General features: G+C 59.7%; 2 protein-coding genes across 3 annotated transcripts in view; one reads left to right on the top strand and one right to left on the bottom strand.

Moving 5' to 3' along the window:
• The first annotated feature begins 967 nt into the window (after positions 1-967).
• HSD11B2 (hydroxysteroid 11-beta dehydrogenase 2) lies at positions 968-7,294 on the top strand. Its single transcript, XM_027119585.1, has 5 exons — positions 968-1,911; positions 5,371-5,583; positions 5,700-5,885; positions 5,992-6,129; positions 6,342-7,294. Exons 1-5 carry the CDS (start codon positions 1,647-1,649, stop codon positions 6,767-6,769), a joined length of 1,230 nt encoding a protein of 409 aa, XP_026975386.1. The 5' UTR covers positions 968-1,646; the 3' UTR covers positions 6,770-7,294.
• Positions 7,295-7,763: 469 nt separating this feature from the next.
• The window catches only part of ATP6V0D1 (ATPase H+ transporting V0 subunit d1), a 38,024-nt gene continuing 24,270 nt past the window's right edge, over positions 7,764-21,517 (bottom strand). Inside the window, exons 3-8 of one of the 2 annotated variants that reach the window (XM_027119586.1) lie at positions 13,807-13,985; positions 12,331-12,410; positions 8,962-9,039; positions 8,660-8,836; positions 8,474-8,551; positions 7,764-8,377 (exon numbers count right to left, since the gene is read on the bottom strand). In XM_027119586.1, coding sequence (XP_026975387.1) covers positions 8,216-8,377; positions 8,474-8,551; positions 8,660-8,836; positions 8,962-9,039; positions 12,331-12,410; positions 13,807-13,985 — 754 coding nt within the window. In that variant the 3' untranslated portion in view covers positions 7,764-8,215. The remainder of the gene's footprint in view (positions 8,378-8,473; positions 8,552-8,659; positions 8,837-8,961; positions 9,040-12,330; positions 12,411-13,806; positions 13,986-21,517) is intronic. The other variant, XM_027119587.1, reaches the window with a different exon arrangement.

The raw sequence follows: 21,517 nt of genomic DNA, 5'->3' as shown, positions 1-21,517 counted from the left end.
CAGGCATACACAGGCACACAAGGTCATGTACCCAAAGTTAGGCAGGACCTCCCCAGGCAAGTCCTGCCTCCCTGGGCCAGGGCTAACTTGTAATCTGTACTTACAGGAGGAGGAATAGGTGGAAGCACAGAAGTGGCTCTGGGAAGGACATGGGTCCTTCACCTTCCCCTTAAGTGGGTCTGACTCCCAGCCTATCCCTGAGACTCCCCCGGCTCATCAGGGGGCCATGCCTGTATGGCAGAGAAGGCTTTGGAGGAAGCATTGCCTTGAAGCCCTGGCACAGAGGCTGAACATCTAAGATAGAGAATGGGCAACAGGATTGGGAGGGGTCCATGACCTCCAAGGACCTAGTGCAGGCATGGATGAAGCACTGGGCAAGGGTCCATAAGAAGCAGGGACCCCTCTGCCATGGGCTGACCTACTGACCTCAGCACAGGACCTGGCAGCAAGGTACTGACACCAACTCCTAGTGCCTGCAGAGTCTGGCATGGATGCCAAGCACAGGGTGCCAGACACTGGGGTGGGCAAGGTGGGGGGCCACGAGGCCCCGCATCAACACAGAACTTCATACACACAGGCAGGGAAATGCACCCACATTCACTTATTTTATACCCTGGGGAATCCTAAGAGCAGGGCAGGGATCACCCTGTCCTAGAGGCTGCCCTCACTGACTCCCCAGGTGTCCCCATTGGCCTGGCTCTTGGAGTCCCTGGGGTTGGAGGGTGGGCTGGAGTTAATGGGACGCCTAGATGCTTCCTCAGAACCGCGCCTCCACACACCCGCGCCCACACATATACACTTGTGTGCCAGGAGGAGGTGAGGTTGCTGCATCCCCAGGGCTGGAAAGTGGAAGGAAGGGGGAAGGCGGGGCAGAGACTCTCGCGAACCCGGTCGGTCACCCTCCTCCCCCCAGCCCCCTGCCCCAAATCGGTCGGTGGCTACGGGCAGCTTAGGTGTGAGAGCACGTCAGGGCGTGTGTGCTAGGCACCTGCAGCGGCGCAGGGCGTCCGAGTACGTTACGTGTGCCGGCGTTGGCCGCGGCTGCCTGGTGAGGGCGAGCTGGTTGCCCGTGGTGTTCCGGCAAGCCCGGCGACCGCGGCGGTGCTGTCAGTGTGGGGAACTTGGCTGAAGGTTGCGCGTGTCCTCAGGCGTCCCGAGCAAGTGTGAGCTGTGGATGTGCTCACCTGGGAGCCGCGGCTCAGCCGCCCAAGGCGCACGTGTCGGGGCGCAGGAGTGAGCGGATGCGGGGCACTAGGGCTAGACCGACAGGACCTCTCCCGGGCGCGGCGGGTGGCGAGGCGGCTGCTCCTCGACCAGCAACTTTGGGACTCGGTTCCGGCTTCTTCGAAAGCGGATCTGGCCTCGGGGGCGTGGTAGAGGGCGGGAGGTAGAGGTGGGGGCACCTGCCGGGCAGTGGGTGAGAGGAGAGAAGTAAGGAAAGCCCCGCCCCTTCCCCGCCTCCGCTCCGCCCTCGCCCCCGCCCCCGGGGCTCTTTATAAACTCGGCCCGAGGGCTAACAGAGAAAGCGAGTATCTCTCCCGCCCCTGGCTGGTGTTCTGCACCACCCCGCGCCCCGGCCCCGAGTCCCAATCCCTGCTCTCCAGCCCGGCCCCTGCCCCGCCCCGGCCCAGCCCGGCCCGGCCGCCATGGAGAGCTGGCCCTGGCCGTCGGGCGGCGCCTGGCTGCTTGTGGCGGCCCGTGCGCTGCTGCAGCTGCTGCGCGCGGACCTGCGTCTGGGCCGCCCGCTGCTGGCGGCGCTGGCGCTGCTGGCCGCGCTCGACTGGCTGTGCCAGCGCCTGCTGCCCCCGCTGGCCGCACTTGCCGTGTTGGCCGCCACCGGCTGGATCGTGTTGTCCCGCCTGGCGCGCCCGCAGCGCCTGCCCGTGGCGACTCGCGCGGTGCTCATCACCGGTGAGTGCGCGGGGCACGGAGCGCGGGGATTTCAGGTTCGAGGGCGGGACCGGACACTCAGAGGGCTCCCCGTGGGCATGCCAAGGCAAGGCGGGACCCCTAGCCCAGGAGTGGGGGAGTCCCTCTCCCCTGGGTGCAGGGAACCAGCCTAGTAGGAAGAGCAGGGCACCTCCCCAAGTCCGGGTTAACTACCTGTGGCTTCAGGGAGTGTTGGAGGGAAAATGAGGCAGGGAGCGGGCAGGTGCACAGGGGAAACTTGTAGCTAAGAAAGAAGGAGGCTTCTGGAGTTTGGGGTTTATGCTATGTCCCTGTCCAAGAGAGCAGTCTTCGGACAGAGGACACTGCTCTGAGGGACTTCAGAGGATGGTCACCCTTTGAACTCTGCCTAACATCCCCACGTGGGAGGTACCATCTCCTCTTCCCTGGGATTAGAGGAATAGGCTTAGATGAAGAGTTAGGACCCCCAATTATCTGGGCTCCTTGGAGTCCAGAAAAGCTTGAGGTCATCATGAGGGACAGCTGGGCATTCAGCTGCCTCTCAGATCCCACCACCCAAACCTAAATTGCTGAAGTAGCTGTCCAGAGTCTGCACCCAGCACGCCACCGCCATTCCTCCTGGTCCTCTGTGCCCAGGAAGGAGGTGAGGTCTTGGAGAGCTGGGTTCAGGTGCCTCTGGTCACCTGGCTGAGCTCTCTTTGTGTGGAGCAAGGAATAAATCTGTCATCAGAAGGAGGGAAGAAGGAGCTGAGGCCCAGCCTGAAGTGGGAAGGGGGAGAAAGGCCAGTGGGCACTGGCTCCATTGTATGGGGGAGGGGCAGCCCGGTCTCTCCCCTAAGCCCCATGGCTTTGGACAGGTGCTCAGGGCTCTGCCCTTGCATTGGGCCTGGGCTGGGGGCAGCCACCGGCTGACTGGCTTCTCGGAGACCTCAGTCTAGCAGGGGGCCCTGCAGGATCAGATGGAGCTGGAAGAACTTCCCAGAGAAGGCCATCCTTGAGCTGGGCCTCAGAGGCTGGATGGAGATAGGTGGAGTGTGGAAGGTGTTTTGGATCAGACAAAGGGTGTGGGATAGAAGCTTGAGGCAGGAATGAGCATGGCCTGGGCAGGGGACAGTCAGTAACCAGTCTGGCTGCTGAGATGTGGTGGGATATAAGGTTGTTTCCTTGGAAGGGGCCTTGAATGCCTGGCAAGAAGCCAGAATGTACTGAGGTGGGTGAAGGTGGCATGAGGGTTTGGGCTTCAGTTAAGATGGTGGAGACAGAGCAGGGCTCAGGCTGGATGGGAGAGACCTTAGTTCAGGGTGGAGTGTGAAGTTTCAAGGGACCCCAGTTTTAGTGGTTTAAGGAAGGAGAGATGACAGACCTCCTGGTATGAAGCAGGGAGCTTCTTTCCCCAGGGATGAGGCAGCTCCCCTCCTGCCTTCTAATTAATGAGTTATCTCAACAGGACCCAGGCCATCTGCAGATACTAGTGACCCAGGCAGTCTTTCCTGGGATCTCACCCCAGGCCTTTGTGCTGCCGCTGTTACATCTCCTAGCCTCGAGCCTGAGAGTGAGGTGAGAGGAGGGATGCCTTTTGTGACTTGGGCTTCCCTCAGCTCTGGTTGCAAAGCCCCGTGAAGGAGGAGGGGAAGAAGACTGCCCAGCCCACCCCACGTAAGCATCAAGAGTAGGCCTCCAAGCTTCCCAATGCCCCCAAACTCTGGGGTTTCCTCTCTCACCACGGACTGCCAGACAAGTAGGTGACCAGGCCCTGCCTCACCTGCTAGGAACGCTGTGTCTTGAGGCTGCCACCCACCCCTCCCTGAGAACCGCTGGCCAAGGCTACTTGGGGAGCTCAGCCCTGGGGTCAGGGTTTGGGTTGAGTGGCTGTGTGCCTTGTGTGCACAGCTGTGCACTGCTGGGGTCTCATGGGAGTGAGCCCATTGTTGTTCATGGCTCACTGCACGTAGGTTGGAGTTATGTGCAGGTATCCAAATGTGTGTGCAGGTGAGCAAGAGAGTGTGAAAGGCTTGGGTGACTGTGCTGGGACCGCAGAGCTGAGGTTCTGGAAGGCCTCAGTTTCCCTGTGAAGGGGCTGTCTGCTCTGGAAGGGAGCTTAGGCAAATGGGGACACACACACAAACACACACACACACACAAGGGCGCTCACGCCCCTCCCCCAGCCAGACTTGCTCAGGAAATACCCCTCAGCTGGGGCTGGCTGGTGGGTCCCCAGCCACACAGAGCCCAGCTTGCAGACCCCTGCCTAGCTTTGTTCTCTGCCTTAACAGAGGGGACAGGGCTGAAATGGGGGGAACTGGTTGTGCAGAACCACTTTGCAGCTTCTGCTCAGCAAGACCACCACGGGGGCAGGCTCCAGAGAGCCTCCTCCCTCACTGCTCCTAGCCCTGGTTGGCCACCTGTGGAGCCGGATTGGAATGAGAACAATCAAGGAAGCAGGGGTTTATCAGACCCACTGGCTGGCTCTGCCTGGTGGTCCATCTCTCTACATACCAAAGACAGGAAATTAGGCCTCCAAGAGTGGTAACTGACCTCAGGTCACACTTGGTGGGCATGGGAAGGGATTCTAACGCAGATCTGTTCTTATCTTCATCCATTGTGCCCCTGTCCTGGGGGCAAGTGGTCTGGGGCTCAGAGAATGCTCCAGTGTTGCCACTGATTGGAATTCCAAGGGTGGTGGTCGGGGGTGAAGTGAGGATGGGCCTCCAACTTGCCTAGAGCCAGGAATAATAGTTGAGGGTGTTGACGCTGGAAAGGAAGGTGGCTCTCAGGTTGTACAGGGTCTGCATGATGGGAATAGAGGACTTCGGCTTCATGCTAAGGGCTGTGGGGAGCCTTGGAGAGGTTTTCAGCAGCAGAGGGATATTGTCATTTTTGGAAGGATCCCTCTGGCTGCTTAGGTAGAGAATGGATCCAAGGGGGCAAGATGAGACAGCACTACAAAAGGGGGCTGCTTCAGTGTCCAGGTAAGAAGAAGCAGCCTGGGCAAAGGCAGTGAGAAAGGGAGGGAGGCTGTGCAGTAATACTGCGCATGCGAGCTGAGGCCTGATATCGACCAGACAGAAGGACATCAGAACTGGGACTGGGTCTCAGCTGGGACTGGCTGACCTGCAATAGAGTCCTGACCTTACTATATGCTGGCTGAGTGACTTTGGGAAGCAACTTAGCATTACTAGGACTCAGTTTCCTCATCTGTAAAGTGGGGATCATAAGCCACGTTTGATGGGGTAGCTATGAGTCGTCAGGGAGATGACAGTTGTGAAAGAGTTGGTACTCAGGTGCTCAGCCAGAGGGGCAAAGCCTGCCAGAGATGGGCTTAGGAAAAGAAGGGAGGGCTGCTGATTGCTGGTACGTTGGGTGTCAGAGGCCTGGATCCCATCCAGACCGTGGTGACCCTGGGGTTGTCTCAGGCCGGACTCGGCCACAGTGGGAGTTCACTGGCTGTCCTTCCCTGGCCAGGCTGTGACTCTGGTTTTGGCAAGGCGACGGCCAAGAAGCTGGATGCGCTGGGCTTCACAGTGCTGGCTACCGTGTTGGATTTGAATAGCCCTGGTGCCCTAGAGCTGCGTGCCTGCTGTTCTCCTCGTTTAAAGCTGCTACAGATGGACCTGACCAAGCCAGCGGACATTAGCCGCGTGCTGGAGTTCACCAAGGCCCACACCGCCAGCACTGGTCAGTAGGCTCAGCTGCGCCAGGAAAGGGCGCGGCTCGGCAGGTGTGAGGGGGCAGGGGTTGGAGGTCTGCTGCCAAGCTGACCCTCAGCTTCCCTCCTGGCTCCATGCCTTCAGGTCTGTGGGGCTTGGTCAACAACGCGGGTCAGAACATCCTCGTAGCAGATGCGGAGCTGTCTCCAGTGTCCACGTTCCGCAGCTGCATGGAGGTGAACTTCTTCGGTACACTTGAGATGACCAAGGGCCTCTTGCCACTGCTGCGCCATTCCAGCGGGCGCATCGTGACCGTGAGCAGCCCGGCAGGTGAGGGTCTTCCCACACCAGAGCAGAAAAGGTGCCCCTGCAGGGCGGGGAGAGGTGCTGGAGCCCCTGGCCTAGGCTGAGATGCCCACTCCCAATCCATCCCCAGGAGACATGCCATTTCCGTGCTTGGCTGCCTATGGGACCTCCAAGGCAGCTGTCGCGTTGCTCATGGACACGTTCAGTTGTGAACTTCTGCCCTGGGGTGTCAAGGTCAGCGTCATCCAGCCTGCCTGCTTCAAGACAGGTGAGGTTCAGGGATTTGGGGCTGGGGCCTGTGTGGTGTAGTGGGGGAGGGGGGAAGGTGAAGTGGTGTGGTCTTCTCTGGAGGGGGGTTGGGTCTGAGGAATGGGCATGGCTTTGGCTGGGGGCAGGTCTCAGGTTGTGAGTTAGAGAGACCTGGGTCTGGCTTTGGCTTCCCTAACAGACCCCACTCTGACCTTGCCACTCCTTCCCCAGAGGCAGTGAAAGACATGGACCAGTGGGAAGAGCGCAAGCGGCAGCTGCTGGCCAACCTGCCCCGAGAGCTGCTGCAGGCCTACGGTGAGGACTACATTGAGCACTTGAACGGGCAGTTCCTGCATTGTCTGAGCCAAGCACTGCCAGACCTCAGCCCGGTTGTAGATGCCATCACCGATGCGCTGCTGGCGGCTCAACCACGCCGCCGCTATTACCCAGGCCATGGCCTGGGGCTCATGTACTTCATCCACTACTACCTGCCTGAGGGCCTGCGGCGCCGTTTCCTGCAGTCCTTCTTCATCAGTCCCTATGTGCCAAGAGCACTGCGGCCTGGCCAGCCTGGCCTTACCTCTGCCCGGGATGTAGCCCAGGACCCAGGCCCTAAACCGGGCCCTTCCCCCACTGCCCAAGGAGCAGTACGTGCATAGAACTGCTCCGGCAGAGGAGATCCCTTATGCCCTTGGTCCTCCCCTGGGCATTCTGACCCCCCAGGTCTGCCCCAAAGCCTGGCCTAAAGGACCCCAACCCCACCCACTGCCAATGTCACAGGCCAGGCCTGGTGAGGCTGCTTCCCTGTGAACCTCTGGGCCTCTCCTGCTTCATGAGCCCAAACAGACCCTCCTGGGCACAAGGCTCCACCATGCACCTTGGAGAACCCAGCTGGATGGGGAGTTTAGTGCAAGACTCAGCTGTAGCCTTTGACAGGATCCTGCAGACAGTGCCTCTGCAAACTAAGGAGTGACTGGGAAGGTTGGGGACCCCCTCAGGATTATTTCTTGGCACCAGTGCCTCAGTGCTGCGATTTGAAGGGTGAATCCCACTGTTTCTTGACTGGCTCAAGAATTAGGGCCCTGACCACCCACCCCAAGCCCCCCAAGCCACAGGGAGGCTGCATATTCTACTTGCCTGATTGCCACTTTTTGAATAAAGACAAATTTTTATTTCTCCTAGAATGGGGGAGATGCTATGTTCGCCTAGGTGACAGGCTGTGGCTGTGAAACAGACTGGGCACCGCCTGGGGGCCGAGGCTCTGGGCATAGACTCTGGTTTACACCCAACCCCCTTCAACAACCTTGGGCAGATCATTTATCCATAGGTTTCCTCATAGTGAAATGGGGGTAATGACCCCAGCCCAGGGAGTTCTGGGGCTCAATGAAGCAGAGGGAGGCCTGGGCGCCCTCTAGAGTCAGGAGCCAGCACCACAGGCCTGTCAGAGCCTCCAGCAAAGGAAGGGGCTAATCCTCCACTGACTTTCCCCACCCTGAGGAATCTGGCCGCACAGGGACAGGGCCAGCCTAGGGCTGCCACCCGAGAAAGGAAGGTAGAAGGCTTAGGTGGGGGTGGGCTCAGCGAGGGTGGGGCCCGAGGGGAGTTGGGGATCTGGGAGAGGGACTAGGGCCCAAAGGAGACAGAAGACAGCTAGGCTTAGAGAGGGCAGTTTTTATTGTCTCAGAGGGGCAGAGCTACTTCCCCTATTCCCCAAGGACACGCACGCTCTATCCTGCCCCTGCGCCACGGCTCTGGGGGACCCGCTGAGGGAAGAGGAGGTTCACGCTGCCCCCAGGGGTTCTCAGGTTAGGGAGGAACACAAAAGTGACCACATGCTTCTCAGATACGTCAGCGGCTGTAAACACAGGGCTGAGGGGGCCTCCTTGCTCTGGAGGTGGGGGGCTTGGTCCATCCTTGGTGCGGGGAGCAGGTGCCCAGCCCCTTTTCAGGCCCAAGAGCAGTCTCAGAGAGGGTCAGGGAAGCTGGGCAGCCACTAGGACAGTGTGCTACCGCCCAGGGCACATAGGTGAGCCGTGAGCTTTGTCACAGCACACGCAGACACACAGGCGCGCACACACACTTGTGGGGAGCCTTGGGCCAGGGTGCTAGAAGATGGGGATGTAGTTGTCGATCTTGGCTCGGTGGCGCTGGGCGATGCACTCCGCGATCCATACAATGTTGCGACACTCCTGCTCCTTGAGCTTCACAAAGGCGTAGAAAACACCAAAGTGGAACTGGTTCAGGAAGGCCAACTTGTTCAGTTTCACCTGCAGACACAGGCAGGAGTGGTGTGCAGGTGGCCATGACCAGAGTCAGGCCTAAGCCACCAACCCCTCCCTAGGATGGGCAGGGCCAGCACTCACCTCATGCTCGAAGAATCGGTCCTCCAGGGTCTTGTCTCCAGGGTTGCTGCCCGCACCCTCGAAGAGCAGCTTGTACTCCTGGCCCCGGGGAGCAGGGGGAAGCATGAGCATGAGGGTGCTGTTGGGTATGGGGTGGGGACGTGGGTGCCAAATGCCCGCCCACCGTTCAACAGCCAGGGCACTCACCGGGTAGTAGTCGGCCACGTTCTTGACCTGCTCGTAGTCGTCAGCCCGAGCCAGCTGGGCCAGGCCCTCAGGGTAGAGCCGTCCGCAGTGCGGAAAGAGCTTGGCACGGTCCTCCTTGGAAAGCTCTGTGCCGAAGGAGTTGATGGTGATGATGAAGGCGCGGCGGTCTGCTTCAAACTGCGGGGCCAGCGCACAGGCGAGGAGAGAGGGACGGGGAGGGAGGCAGCAGCCAGTCAGTTGGCAGGGCTTCCCCCAGGCCAGGGATGGGGGACCAGCAGGCGGGAGGGTGGGCAGGCACTCACCTCCAGGATGGGACACATGGCATCGGCTGTGGTCCCACCCAGCAGGGTGCAGAACTTGTAGAAGGACTCCAGGTAGGCCTGTGCAGAGCATGGGGTTCCCTCAGCCCAGGCCTCCTCCTCACAGTTCCCTCCTTCCCTCCCTGACCCCTTTCATGGTGAATCCAAACATCATACCCGTGGCCAGGGCAGTCCCCGTGTCAGAGCCCCTGAAACATCCACAGATTTCCGACTGTTAATCAGCCGAGTAGCAGTAGCCTGCTGCCTCTCCCCACCCAGCAGTTACAGAACAATTTCTGGCCCACTGTCTGCTTCATGGTGCGGTGCCCCTCACACCCTCATCCCATGGAGTGCCAGGCTCAGAGAAGGGCTCCGTCTTCCCCCTGCTGCTCTGCCTGCCCTTCCCCCAAACCTCCCCTCCTCCCCTGTCTCCTCAGAAAACCACGTGTCAATGGGCCAGTGAAGGATGGTGACCCCTGAGAGTTCACGGGGATGGCCTGGACTGGGTGCCTTGGCCCCTCTCAGCACCCCACCTTAAAGAGCACCTCCTCCTCTTCCCATCCCCTAGGTAGTTCCCAGGCATCACGCAGCAGGAACCAAACTGTACTGTCAGCCCAGCTCCTCCTGAGGGGTGGTTATTGCCGGCACAGATGTCAGCCCTGCAATGTGATGGCTGGACACACAGGCTGCCGGTGGGAACAAGCACTTCCTGCCCAGGCAAATTGGATCTGCTGGGCATGAGGAGAAGCCAGGTCAGCCCAGGCCTCAGGTCCCTCCCACGACTAATTCCTGAAACTAGCTAGGCCCAGGCAGGCTTCCTTCCCTGAACCTCTCCATGTCAAGGAAAGGGGGACAGCTCCCTCTACTCAGGTGCTCCGGGGTCCCACTTGGTGGCATGGCCACAAGAACTCCAGCTCTACAGGCTAGAGACTATTCTCCTGAGCCGGGGGTGAGGGCTGGGAGGCAGGGAAAGCTTTCTGTACCGAGGTCTGCCCTCTAGGGAGCAGAGAACATTCCACCCACCACCTGCTGATGTGGGCCACAGGTTCTACTGACCCAAGAGAGGAGGTGAGATGACACCCAGGAGTCCACGAGCCCAGGCTGAACCTGGCCAGCAGCACTGGGCAAGCTGGGCTCAGGGGAAGGCCTGAGGTGACCACTGGGGTCACAGGAAACAAAAGTCTAGAACAGGTCAGGAGGAAAGAAGCCTGGAAAGGGAGAGTGGACCCCAGCATAGCAGAGGGCTCGCGTGGTAGCTGCCAATCCTACCATCGATTAGTGGCACTGTTTAGTCCCTCTGGGACTGTCCCCAGCCACCTCCTTCCCCGTGGCCAGCAAAGCTGGGTGTGTCCAAATCTCCAGGCCTGCCCCAGTGGGGCCTGCAGTTCCTATCTGTGGGGGAAGCCACCAGCCTTTGCCGAGCTGGACTGATCCTGGAGACGCTGACCCCAGGGTGGTGGAGACTGGTGGCATAGGCCCAGACTCTCTTCAGGAGGCTCAGGAGCTGAAGAAACTGGCAAGACCCCAGAGGCCCAGGTACCAAGGTCACCTTCCCACCCCCATCCTGTCCCCTGGAGTCTGCCAGCCCATGTCTGCTGCACCAGCTGCCTACAGTTCCCACCCGCTACTGGGGGTCCGCCTAATCTCCCATCTGTGGCCACTGGGCTGGGACATCGCCTGACAGGCGGTCCTGGCACGGTGCCTGTATCATTGGGTCAGTGTTTACAAGCTGGTGCCCGGGCAGCCCTCGCCAGTGACTCCAGCTAGAACCAGTCAGGCCCGGTGACGGTGTGGGTGAGGCTGGGGGGACAGCCGCACCCCTCACCCTGCCTCAGGGCAAGGAAGCCGGCAGTGGGCCAGGTGGGCAGGCAGCAGCCCCGTGGGGGTGGGCAGGGGCTGCGGGCAGCGTGAGCACTGGCACACCTGAGCCGGCTCTCACTGCCTGCCCGCCCCTCATGGCCCCCCTCACCCCACCCTCCCCATCTCCCTCTTTTTCTCCCTACTGGCAGGCGAGAGCGCTCGCTTTGCAGACAAGCTGAGCCGTGCTGCCAGTGTCTAGCAAGTGGCTTCAGGCAACCTACCCTCCTTCTCTAAGCCCTCAGTTTCCTTGTCTTACAAATGGGGATACTGATGCCCACCTAGCTCCTAGGGCAGTCCCGAGGAGTAAAGAAGCCAATAATCTTCCTACCTCTAGTCTTGTCCCCTCTAGGCTGTCCTCACATTCTGATGATACTCCGCCCTGTTGGAAACCTTCGTTGGCCGACCCTGCCCACAGGATAAAATTCAAACTTCTGGCCTGGTGTTCAAGACGCTGGGTGACTTGATCCTGTGCCTGCCTTTTTTTCCAGACCTGTCTCCCACTGTCCATCTGGAACCTGCACTTCCACGGCAAACTGCTTGCCGCTTGGCCCGTGTTCCACACTTGCTTCTGCATGTGCTGTCCCCCTGCCTACATTACTACAACCTCCAGGTAGGCTCTTCACCTACCTCCAGACCCTCCCTGCACCCTGGCCCAGACCCCCGCAGGGAGACTGGAGGGCCTGCGCTCAGGCTGCCACTGTGTTGGCCACCTAGCTCCAACTAGGACAGGAGAAGAGCCTCACCATGAAGATCCAAGAGACAGACGTTCTCAGGGTTAGGTCAGCAGGGCTGCTGGCCAGTGCTATCTTCAGGCCCCCTTCAGGGCCTGCCCACTACTGACCCATCAGAGGTCCTGGCTTCAGAGGTCCTCACCGTGGCCAGGGCCCAGTCTGCCCCAAAAAGCCCTCACTGGTCCCTGGCCGGCCCCCTTCCTTGGCTCTCAGCCCTGCTCCTAAACTCTTTGGGCCAGGGCAGGGCTGAGCCAGGAATCCCAAGCCCACTCTATTTCCAGGGGTCACCAGCTTGTCCCACAGCCTGGTGGGAAGCAGAAGGTGGGTGGGGTTGAAGATGATGGGCCACAGCACTGGTTCTAGACCTGGGAACCTGGGGACACAGGGACCTGGCTATGCCTGGCTGTGTTCCTCCCCACACCGTTCTCAGGTGCCTGTCCTTGCTGGTGACAGTCCAGGTGGGGTGAGCCTGAGAGCTATGGCCTGGGTGGTGGCCAGTAACCCTCCTGGATGCAGGGGGAGTGGCCATTCAGGAGCCCGCTCTGACAGGCCAAGCTGCGGAGCACCAGCCACTCCTGCTGATTTGATCTGGGCCCAGGGGATGGAGAACCTGTTCCATGAAGTCTTGCACCAGTCACGGGAGCCAGAGAGTGAGCAGATAAGCCCCTGGGAGAGGAGCCTGGAGCAGCTGTGTCCTGTCCCAGCACCCACATAATCATCAGCCCACTGTGCCCGTGGCCCCGCCCACCTACTTCACCACCCCTGGGTCCAGGGGCACTACCTTGTACAGCGTGTTTCGGATGATCTCGATGTTCATCTCATCAAGGTCCTGCTCTGAGATGCAGTCCTGGAAAAAAGCCGCTGGGGAGGAAAGACGTGGGTATGAGAGGCAGGCGAGTGGACTCGGCCGAAGCAAGAATTGTGCTAATGTTCAACTGCCCCTGCAGGGCACAGAGGACCCCTGCCACAAGGCCCATCTGGCTGGTAATTGGGGGGCACTCAACCTGGTCTGGACTACTGCCTTAGAAGTGGCCGAAGCAATACTCCAGGCCATGTGTACTGACCTGAGCTTCTCCTGCCTTCTTGCTCCTAAAACTGATTTATAAAGGAGGCGGCCAGCCATAACATGATCTAATCGCCTCTGGGGCAGACCCAAGCTCAGATCATGCCAAAGAAAGGCTTGCATAAGAGCCTGTGACATCCTCCCTTCTCGAGGGGCAGCTGTGGATTCTGGGCCTGACGCCCACTTCTCTGCATCTCCCAGGAGAGCCTGGGGCCCACATTTGGAAAACCGTCCTTCTCCTTAGAACAAGGAATGAGCATGACAGCTGGGTGAGCACGGAGCAGTGACCCAGGGGGCCACTGGAGGGCTGGGAATTAGAGGCCAACGCAGGATAGAGCCCCTCGATCCCCAGGGACCCACGGACTCACTGGTCTGTTTCTTCTTTAAAGGTGAAGAAACTGAAGAAGCCACCAACAGCCCAGAACTAGCTCAGAGTTATTGTGAGAGATAAGATCTTGTGCAGATAAGGCCAGCAAGTAGGGCTTAGGCCTCTTAGTGCAGGACCAAGTGCAGCTTAGGGCCCAGTTGTTCAACCCTGGTGGCTTCCTGGAGGTGGTGCCCTGGGGACTAGGACTCTGGCTGTGAGGGCACTAGCTGGTGACAGCCTTAGTGCCTTCTCCCCAGACTCCCTCCAAGGCAGGCAGGAGCCAGTGCTGCCTAGGTGGGGCCCTGAAGGAAGCTCCCAGTTCCCCTTCCTTCCTTGGCCTCTGACATGAACTCTGCATCCTGCCGGACACTGCCTGACTTGGCCCCTGGGATCTGCTTTGTGGAGGTAAGTGAAGCTCTTTGCTCCCCTCCTCTGCCTCACAGGCAGCAAGCCACTCCAGCCCAGCTTAGGGGCACGGTCTGTCAGAGCTCCCAAGACTCCAAGGGACCCGAAATCCTCTCTCCACTCTCCGCGAGCTCAGCCTTCCTCTGCATTCGGAGAAATCAGACAGATTCACAAAATGAGATGGTCTGAGTCAGGCCCTGGGGCTAGTCAGCCTGGCCCAGCAAAAGCAACAGGAAGGGAGCAAAAGGCAGGTGAGGAGGAGAGAATGGGAGGCCAAGTGGAAGGGAAGAGAAGGGTAAGCAGCAGTGGGCGGACCTCGCTTTCTGGCTCAGGGCCGCCCCCGGGGGTCCGAAAACCCCACACAGAGGCACTGACACTGATGCCGCTGCCTGCCACCTCCCTCCTCAGCCAGGGTAGCTCACCCAGGGGCGTGTCCACCAGAATGGCATTGTAGAGCTCGGCGGGCGTCTGTGCGATGTTCACGGCCTCCATCTGCTCAAAGCTGCCTAGTGGGTGGCACTTGGGCACGAGCTCGGCGATAGAGCGCTGGTGCAGCGTGCCCGTGATGAGCAGGATTACGTTGTCAATCATGTAGCTGTAACTGCGGGAGGCACACAGCAGCGCGGCAGCCCTTGAAGTCTTGGCACAGCACCACGCCCCTGCCCCCACGCAGCGCAGGCCACCAGCCCCTCAACAGCGAGCACCACCTCAGGCTCCTCTCCCTGTCCAAGGGTGCCCCCTCCTCCGGCACCAGAAGCACAGGACAGACACGGCCCCTCCCTGGGTCGGGGGGAGAACTTATACCCCACGAGTGATCAGGAAGCAGGTAGTAACTAGCCCCCAGGTGTGAACAGTGTTCTGGCAAGACACGGGAAGCATGGGCGCATGGAGGTGAGGCGCACGGGCCAGCATGGGGGATGAAAGAACTGGGAGATGAAAGCGTGTTCTGGGAAGAGGGAACAGTGTGTGCAAAGGCCTGGAAGCAATTGCTAAGTGGCGGACGCCTCAAGGAACTGAGCACGGTCAGGGTTGGCAGAAGGAAGGGAACCGGCACGGTGCTGCCAGCAGGCTGGAGCCTAGAGGCGGGTCCTATGGGTCCGGCTGAGGGTCCTGACTTCGTTTTGAGCACAAGGGACCCATGAGCAGGATATAAGCAAGGAGTACCACAAGCACTCTGGCTGCTGGTGGGGACAGAGGGGGAGATGGCAAGAGGAGGAGAGGCTGAGGAGTGGAGTGGGGAGAAGCTTCTCTAGGGAAAACCAGAGAAGACTCAGAGGGAGGGTCCCTGGAGTAAGGCCCCTGGTCAGTCAGGCTGAGACAAGCAGGCAGACAGCTGCCCTGTGCAGCCCACTCCAAAGACAGGGCACTGCCTCCTTTAGGGCCTGAAGATCCACCCGGATGGCCTGGAGGAGACCCAGAGACCTGGAAGGAGCCTGGGCTCAGGTCAGTCCCCTCTGGCACAGAAGGCCCGCTCTGGACAGTGTACAGGCAGCAGAGGGGGCTGGAGAGCTGGGGAGGGGTGGGGCTACCCAGCTCAGACTTGGCAACGGGCAAGCTCTGCCTCCACCCATTGAGACAATGCCACAAAGGGGCTGTGGCCAAGAGTTCCATGTAGTCACCTGTGTGAGAAATGGAGTGAAGAGGGCGAGAGGGCCCCAGTCAGGCTGCAGGAGCCACAACATTCCTCCAGCTTGTCACCACTGATGATCTCAGGGCATGAGGCAGCTGGATGAGGCCTGGGGGTTCAGCTCCAAGGCCAGAGTGGGGCTCCCACTGAAGGGTGGGAGCTGGACTGGAGGCTGCTGCCCTGAATTGGGCACTGAGCACACCCTGGCTGTTGGGTGGGCCAACAGCTGTCCTGTGACAGTATCTTGAGGCTGTCCAAGGTAGGAAGTGGCCCCCAATTCCAAGGGAAGAAAAGTAAGGAGGTGGTGGCCTAGACCTCAGCTCAGAGGGCTGGCTACGGGGGGAACTCCCACAGGGCCTGCCAGGAAGGCGGCAGGAGGAAGAAACCACAGTTCCTGTCCCCGCCTGACCCCCACCCCCCTGCCTGCTACACACTCCCCCAACTCCCACCCAGCCCAGTGCCCTGCTATGACCTCTGCTCTCCCGGGCTTGGGGCCAGGCAGCTGCCCTCTCTCTGCCCCCAATCCGGCTGGGTCAGCCACAGGATGTGTGCTGAGAAGAGACAGGCCTGCCTTCTCAAACTGAGGGCTTCAGGCAGGGCCCATTCACAGCCGCGAGTCGAGGGGCTCAAACGGCCAGCCTTTTGCCCCAACCTGACAGAGCTGGCAGAGTCGAGGGACCTGAGAGAGATCCCGCCAGAGCTTGTGCCTTGGTCTCCAGCCCCAGCCTGCATTGTCCCTACCCTGGACAGCACATCCCTCGTGCCCCTGATGCCTCCAGAATCTCACGCACCGCAGGACCCCCGCAACACTCCACCTGTGTCCCATCCAGCCCCGCTCTAGCCATCGTGTTCCCTGAGACAGCCACAAAGTCCCCACCCCCGAACCCGAAGATGCTCGTTCACGCTCTCACCAGACTTTGGGCAGGGACGGGGAGAACGCTGTACCTCTTCGAGCTGTTCTATCCAACTGATCCCACAACCACCAGCATCACCAGCCCCACTGTCAGAGGATATGAGACACAGAGGTTGCAGGCCCCAGGCCCTGTCACATCATAAAGCAGAGAAGCACTATGTCTCTTGGTCAGTGTCCATGCACCTCCACCCACGTCCAGGTCCCCATGCCTTGACTCTACACTCCCCATCTAGCCTTGTCTTCTCAGAGGAATCTTCACAAGTCAGTTTCCTTTCTCTAAACCTCTCCGCTCCTCGCACCACAGGGTATTCATTTATGTTGGGGATGGGGCTGGTGTCAGGGCCCAAGGAAGGTGCCTTGGCAATCGTCAGGGTCCTGACCCGGCTCGGAGCTGAGCCCTGTGGGAAGACTCCACTGTCTGGCTTTGCTGCTGTCCCTCCAGTGATGTGGAACAGGATGGCTATGATTCACTTTTCAGCCCTGACAGCAAATGTGAGGGCTGGTGATAGCACCCCCTGGCTGCCCCCAGACTCTCCTGCTAGAAGTCCTGGCTGGGCACCAAGGGAAATGCTAAGCCAAGTAAAGCTCCCCAGCCCCTTCCAAGGCCCCCTTCTAATCCAGGCTAGACCAGCTTTGGATGACCCTGTGCCAGGCCCAGTGGCTCCCTCCCCCGCGTCAACTGCAAGGTTACTATGGCAGTAGCCCCTGATTTCTCTCCCCTGCCCAATGAGAGCCAGAATCTCCTTTCCTGGGATGAAAGGAGGCAGGGCATGGCAGAGATGATGCCGGCCCAGCTGTCTGCCTTTCCTTCAAGGTGAAGCCCTTCAGCAGGCAGGGAAATCCTCCTCCTCGTCTGGCTTGAGCTGCTGCCTCCCTGCCCCCCAAAAGCCACTCCACCAGTCTTCCCTTCATTTGGCCTTAATAGGAGAGTGTGAGGTTCCAGCTGGTCAGCATCTCCCTCCAGAGGAAGACAGTTGGGGAGTGGACAGGCGTCTGCCCGCCAGGCCAAAGAGGCCCTCTTGGGGTGGGTGTAGGGCAGTCTGTATTCCTCTGCCCTGAGGCCCTCCCTCACCCTGTGCCTTCAAGAGTCAGCCTGGGCCAAAAGAAGTCTTGGGATGGGGTTTAGAAAGCCACTTCCTCCAAGAAGTCTTCCCAGCCCCTAGCCAAGCCCTATCCCTCTGCTGTGCCCTTTGGCGCCACCTGCTGGAGCATGATGGTTTGCTCCCATGGTCTCATCATTTGGCCCCGGGGGGGCCAGGCTTGGCGCTGGATAGGCCATGATGACTACCAGCCCAGTCGGCCCAACTACAGCTCCCAGCAGAAGCAACTAGTAACCGTACCTGTGCTCAATCACATCTGAGTCCTACAGAGCACTGCCCAGGTGGAAAGTGAACAGAGATATCAAGCTGTGGCTTCAGCACATTACCTGTCAAGCCTCAGTTTCCACTCTGCAATTAGGATGACTGAAGTACAGCCCCCAGCAGAGCCAGTGATGCCCTGACCTTCTCCTTATTAAAATCCTGCACCTCTCCTGAGGTCCAGTTGGGTCCTCCCTGGCCCATCCTGAGACCTGAGACTTCTCAGCATCAAAGGGCACCTGCATGCTCTCCCTCAGGCTCAGGAGAACAGTGTCAGTGCTGGCTCTCCCTCAGGGCCGGAGCCGGGTCGAGCCCAGGACCCAGAAACCACAGCCTACAGAGACCCTGCTATCATCTCAGAAATGGTGGTTGTGGACAGTGAGGGCTGGGGGGCCAGAATAGGGAGGCCTGAGGACACCTGATACCCGCTGTGACCCAGCAGAGCCCAAGGTTTGGAAAATGTGACCTGGGGAGAGTGGCAGGTGTGCTGACAGGCCCACTGGGCACTTGAGGCCATTGTCCCTGGACAAAGCTTCTTTCCAGCTGCCCACTCCAGGCTGGTGGCACAGTAGAATATGAGACCTCACCTCCCCCAGATGGTGCAGGTCACCGTGCCTGGGCTCTGCCAATGGGTGCCTGGGCTTCAGGCAGGTGCTACACACTGGAGACGGCCCCTCCAGGGAGGCTCACTCATCTAAGGACAAGGCCTTTGGGGCCCACCTGGGAATCCCCAGAGACCAAACTCACTTCTCCACAAGCCATTCTCTCCCAGCTTCCCTTCTGGGGCCTACTCTCTCATAGGACACCATATGGGATGGCCCAGATCAAAGTCTCCTCTGAAGCTCAGAGAACCCAACAGAGGCTCCACCCCATGTCAGATAGCAAGTGAATGGCTGAGTCTGGAAGGAGCCCTTGGTACAGTGATGTTATCACCATGTTATCACCATGAAATTGAGCTGAATCATCTCAAAACCACATGACTGACGACAGTCTACTTCAGAGGGACCTCTCTCACTCAGGGCCTGTCTACCACACATGAGGCAGCTGCCTCCACTCTGGCCACCCACTCTGAGTGGCCTCTCAAACCCCATCTGACCCTTGAGTCCTCTCAATGCTGAAGCCCCTGGTTCCATTTGTGACAGCTTCCCACAGGCCTCCCCAGAAGCTATCTGCACCACCACTGGCACCCATCCTATTGCATCCATAAGTCTCCCTCCCTCCTGGCACTACACCTGGCCCAGAGCTGAATACTGGTCATGTGTGTTGGCTCAAGGCTGGCTGGAATCTACAAAAGCACTGGACACTGTCTCTCACACAGGAGGGCAGAGGACACCTTGCCCAGCTTCTGCTTGCACACCTGCAATGACAAGGAACTCACTGCCTCCTGGAGAAACCAGTTCCAGCCATCCTGGGCCAGCTCTGTCTGCGGGTAGCACTAGCATTGCTCCCTCAAGCCCCCACATCCAGAATTGGGTATCTAGCTGACGAGTCCATCACCTGGGGATGGCACTCTCCTTTCCGGTAACATTCCTCTGGACATCTCTAGGGTATCTGCTTCCTTCCCAGAGGGTCACAGAGCCAGGGGCCCCGTGCTCCACCTGCTCGGGACATGTATGGTTCCCCCTGCCTTCCCCCAATTCTTCTTTCAAATGCCCTTCCCCTCAGCCAAACAGCCACCTCCTCAGGGAAGACAGTGGTGAGTCCCTGGCCTGGGGAGGTCCCCTGGACAGGCCCCTGTGGAAGCCTTCAGCCCTTTTTGCAACACTCCTTACTCCTGGGATGAGCCAGGGTGGAGGAGGTTACGGAGATGGAGTGGAGGAGGAAGAGGAGGAGCAGCCGGGGAGGAAGGAGGTAAATAGAAGAGACACCATGGGAGAAAGGAGACTGCTGGGAGGAGGTAAGACAGGTGTGGCTCCTGTTAGGTCTGGAGACCCTGGCCACATGAAGGTCAGCGGTGACCTTAGCCGGGGCCTTTGGTGGGGTGATGGGATGGCTGGAAGCGGACTGGAGGCTCAGGATGCAGGAGGTGAGAGAACACAGAGTGAATGTAAAAGTTCAGGCCGCACAAGATGGGTTTTTAATGGTGTGAGAGATTTGAACTTGTTTAGATGCTGTTGGGAAGAATCTGGAAGGGAAGGGGCTGCACAGACAGAAGTGCAGATGAGTGGCCCTCAGGGTTCAGGGAGTGGGGTGAGGGGACTCAGGACATCAGCAGAAGGACCCAAGAGAAGAGGAGGGTACCTCTGCCATTGGAATGCAGAGGGGCACAGGCACAGTGCTGGGAGGTGGACTGGCTTCTACTGTCTCTGTGGAGGAAGAGGTGGGCCATCTACCCAGAGAGAAGGCTGGGGGCAGGAGATGAATGGTGTTTAAGATGGGGAGGTGGTCTTCCCACCCTCGGTGGGGAGCTGCAGGGTGCTGAGTAGGGAGAGCGAGTGGCCAGCTGGGCAGGGACAGTCCAGGCCAGCTGAACTAGTAAGTGTGCATGTCTGGCAGCAGGGAAAATCCACCCAACACTGGCTTCCCCGGCTCTGCTCCCGGCAGCGGAGGTGGAAGAGGGCGCCTCGAGGCTGGAGGCTGCTGGGCTTCCTCCAGGGCTGGGGAGCTGCCAGCCGGGTGGGACCATGAGATGGGCGGCCAAGAGCGCTGCGGATGTTGGCAGAAGAGTGCTTGAATGATGGACCAGGGAACCTCAGCTGGGGAGGGAGGAAAATGAAGACAGAAGGGGTGGCAGGGGAGGAAGCAAGATCCAGAGCCCTGCTGAGTCCGGAACCCATGTCCCACAAGGGGCTGAGAGTGGGCGGGAAGGCCTGAAGGCTGTGGGTAGAGACGGGGTGCCTGACTCAGCGATTTCAGGGCCGGAGCAGTTCCAGGTGGTGACATGTTCTTGGGCAGCCATCGTGGGGGTGGCTCAAGTGGAGAGCAGAGGAGCAGGTCACTGGAGATGACGAGGTCATGAACAAGCAGCCACAGGCTCAGACAGGCTGACACGTGGCTGCCGAGCTATTCCTGAGACAGAGCAGGACTGAGGGGATGGGAAGACTGTGAGCCACACTCACCCATGAATGGAAGGGGCGGGGAAGTGACAGCCTGCCACAGGATAGTGCTTGGCTGCTTTAAGCATGCTTGGTGCTTGCAGCCAACCTCCAGCAAACAGCTGGCGGCCATGCAGCCTCAGTCACGCTCAGAGCCCTCTCCAGTTTCATGGCCTGGCAGGCTAAGACCAAGCCTCTGAGGGCACCAAGACAGGCCAGGGGCTGGCAGCACAGGCAGATGGCCAAGCAGGCAGCAGGATAGATGACATCTGACCACTGGCATGGGGTCAGCCTCCTCTGGCCAGCCTAGCTAGCACGGCCAGAACATTCACCAGGAAGCTGAAGGAGCCCTGTGCAAACAAGGTGAAGGCTGGGCTCTGGCAATAAACGCACTGCTTCCTGGTATGTCCTTCAGCTCTGGCCTTGGGGTAAAGGACACCCAGGCCCAGGCTAGGGGTTGACTGACAGATGGGCACTGCAGTATGACCCCCAATGTGGCAGCACGAGACGCATGCCATCTCTGGCCTCCTGCCCAGAAGGACCATGTCGGCTGTACCCTGATGGAGGCCAGGGCAGTGTGATATGGATCCAGCCAGGACAGCAGGGAGGTCCCCCGGAAGGAGGCCTGTGGCCAGGAGACAGCCTGCTTCCCAGCCTGAGCCCTTCAAGTGTCCCAGCCTGTGGCCTCAACCCAAGGATAGAGCCCTTCTGGTTGCAGCCCCTACTTGAGCGAGTAAATGGCTGCTCCTGGCTGGGGGTGGGAAGCAGGCCAAGCAGCAGGCATCCAGCCCTGTCTTTGCAAGTATAAGGGTAGGAGGTATGGCAGGTCCCACGGATCTGGGGGTCCCACCAGCAGGGAAGGGTTAAAGCTAGACAGTACCCAGAAGAGCGCCTGGAAAGGCTTCCCCACAACACACACTCACACTCCAGCAGTGCAGAGCACGCTCATGTAAGCCAGCCACCGATGTCTCTGTCCACCACCTGCACTGGGCAGCCACCTGGGCCGGGGCCAACTCTTTGTCCACCAGGCCCTGGCTCGTGGCTCCTGGGCCATCCTGGCAGAAGGGGCCTCTCTACCTCCCTGTTTCCACAGGCACACCTGGTGAGCAGAGGCTGTCTCGTCCAAGTGCCCTCCCCAGCCTGTAGGTCTCAGGGTCCTTTCCTCTTCTCCAGGAGCTTAGTGGAGGCAGGGTTGCACCC

Source organism: Aethalodelphis obliquidens, unplaced genomic scaffold, assembly GCF_003676395.1.
Source record: "Aethalodelphis obliquidens isolate GAN/ISIS:26980383/991018 unplaced genomic scaffold, ASM367639v1 scaffold20, whole genome shotgun sequence".
Lineage (NCBI taxonomy): Eukaryota > Metazoa > Chordata > Mammalia > Artiodactyla > Delphinidae > Aethalodelphis > Aethalodelphis obliquidens.
Note: the sequence above shows the minus strand (reverse complement) of the source record. Positions and strands in the feature narration are given on the sequence as shown.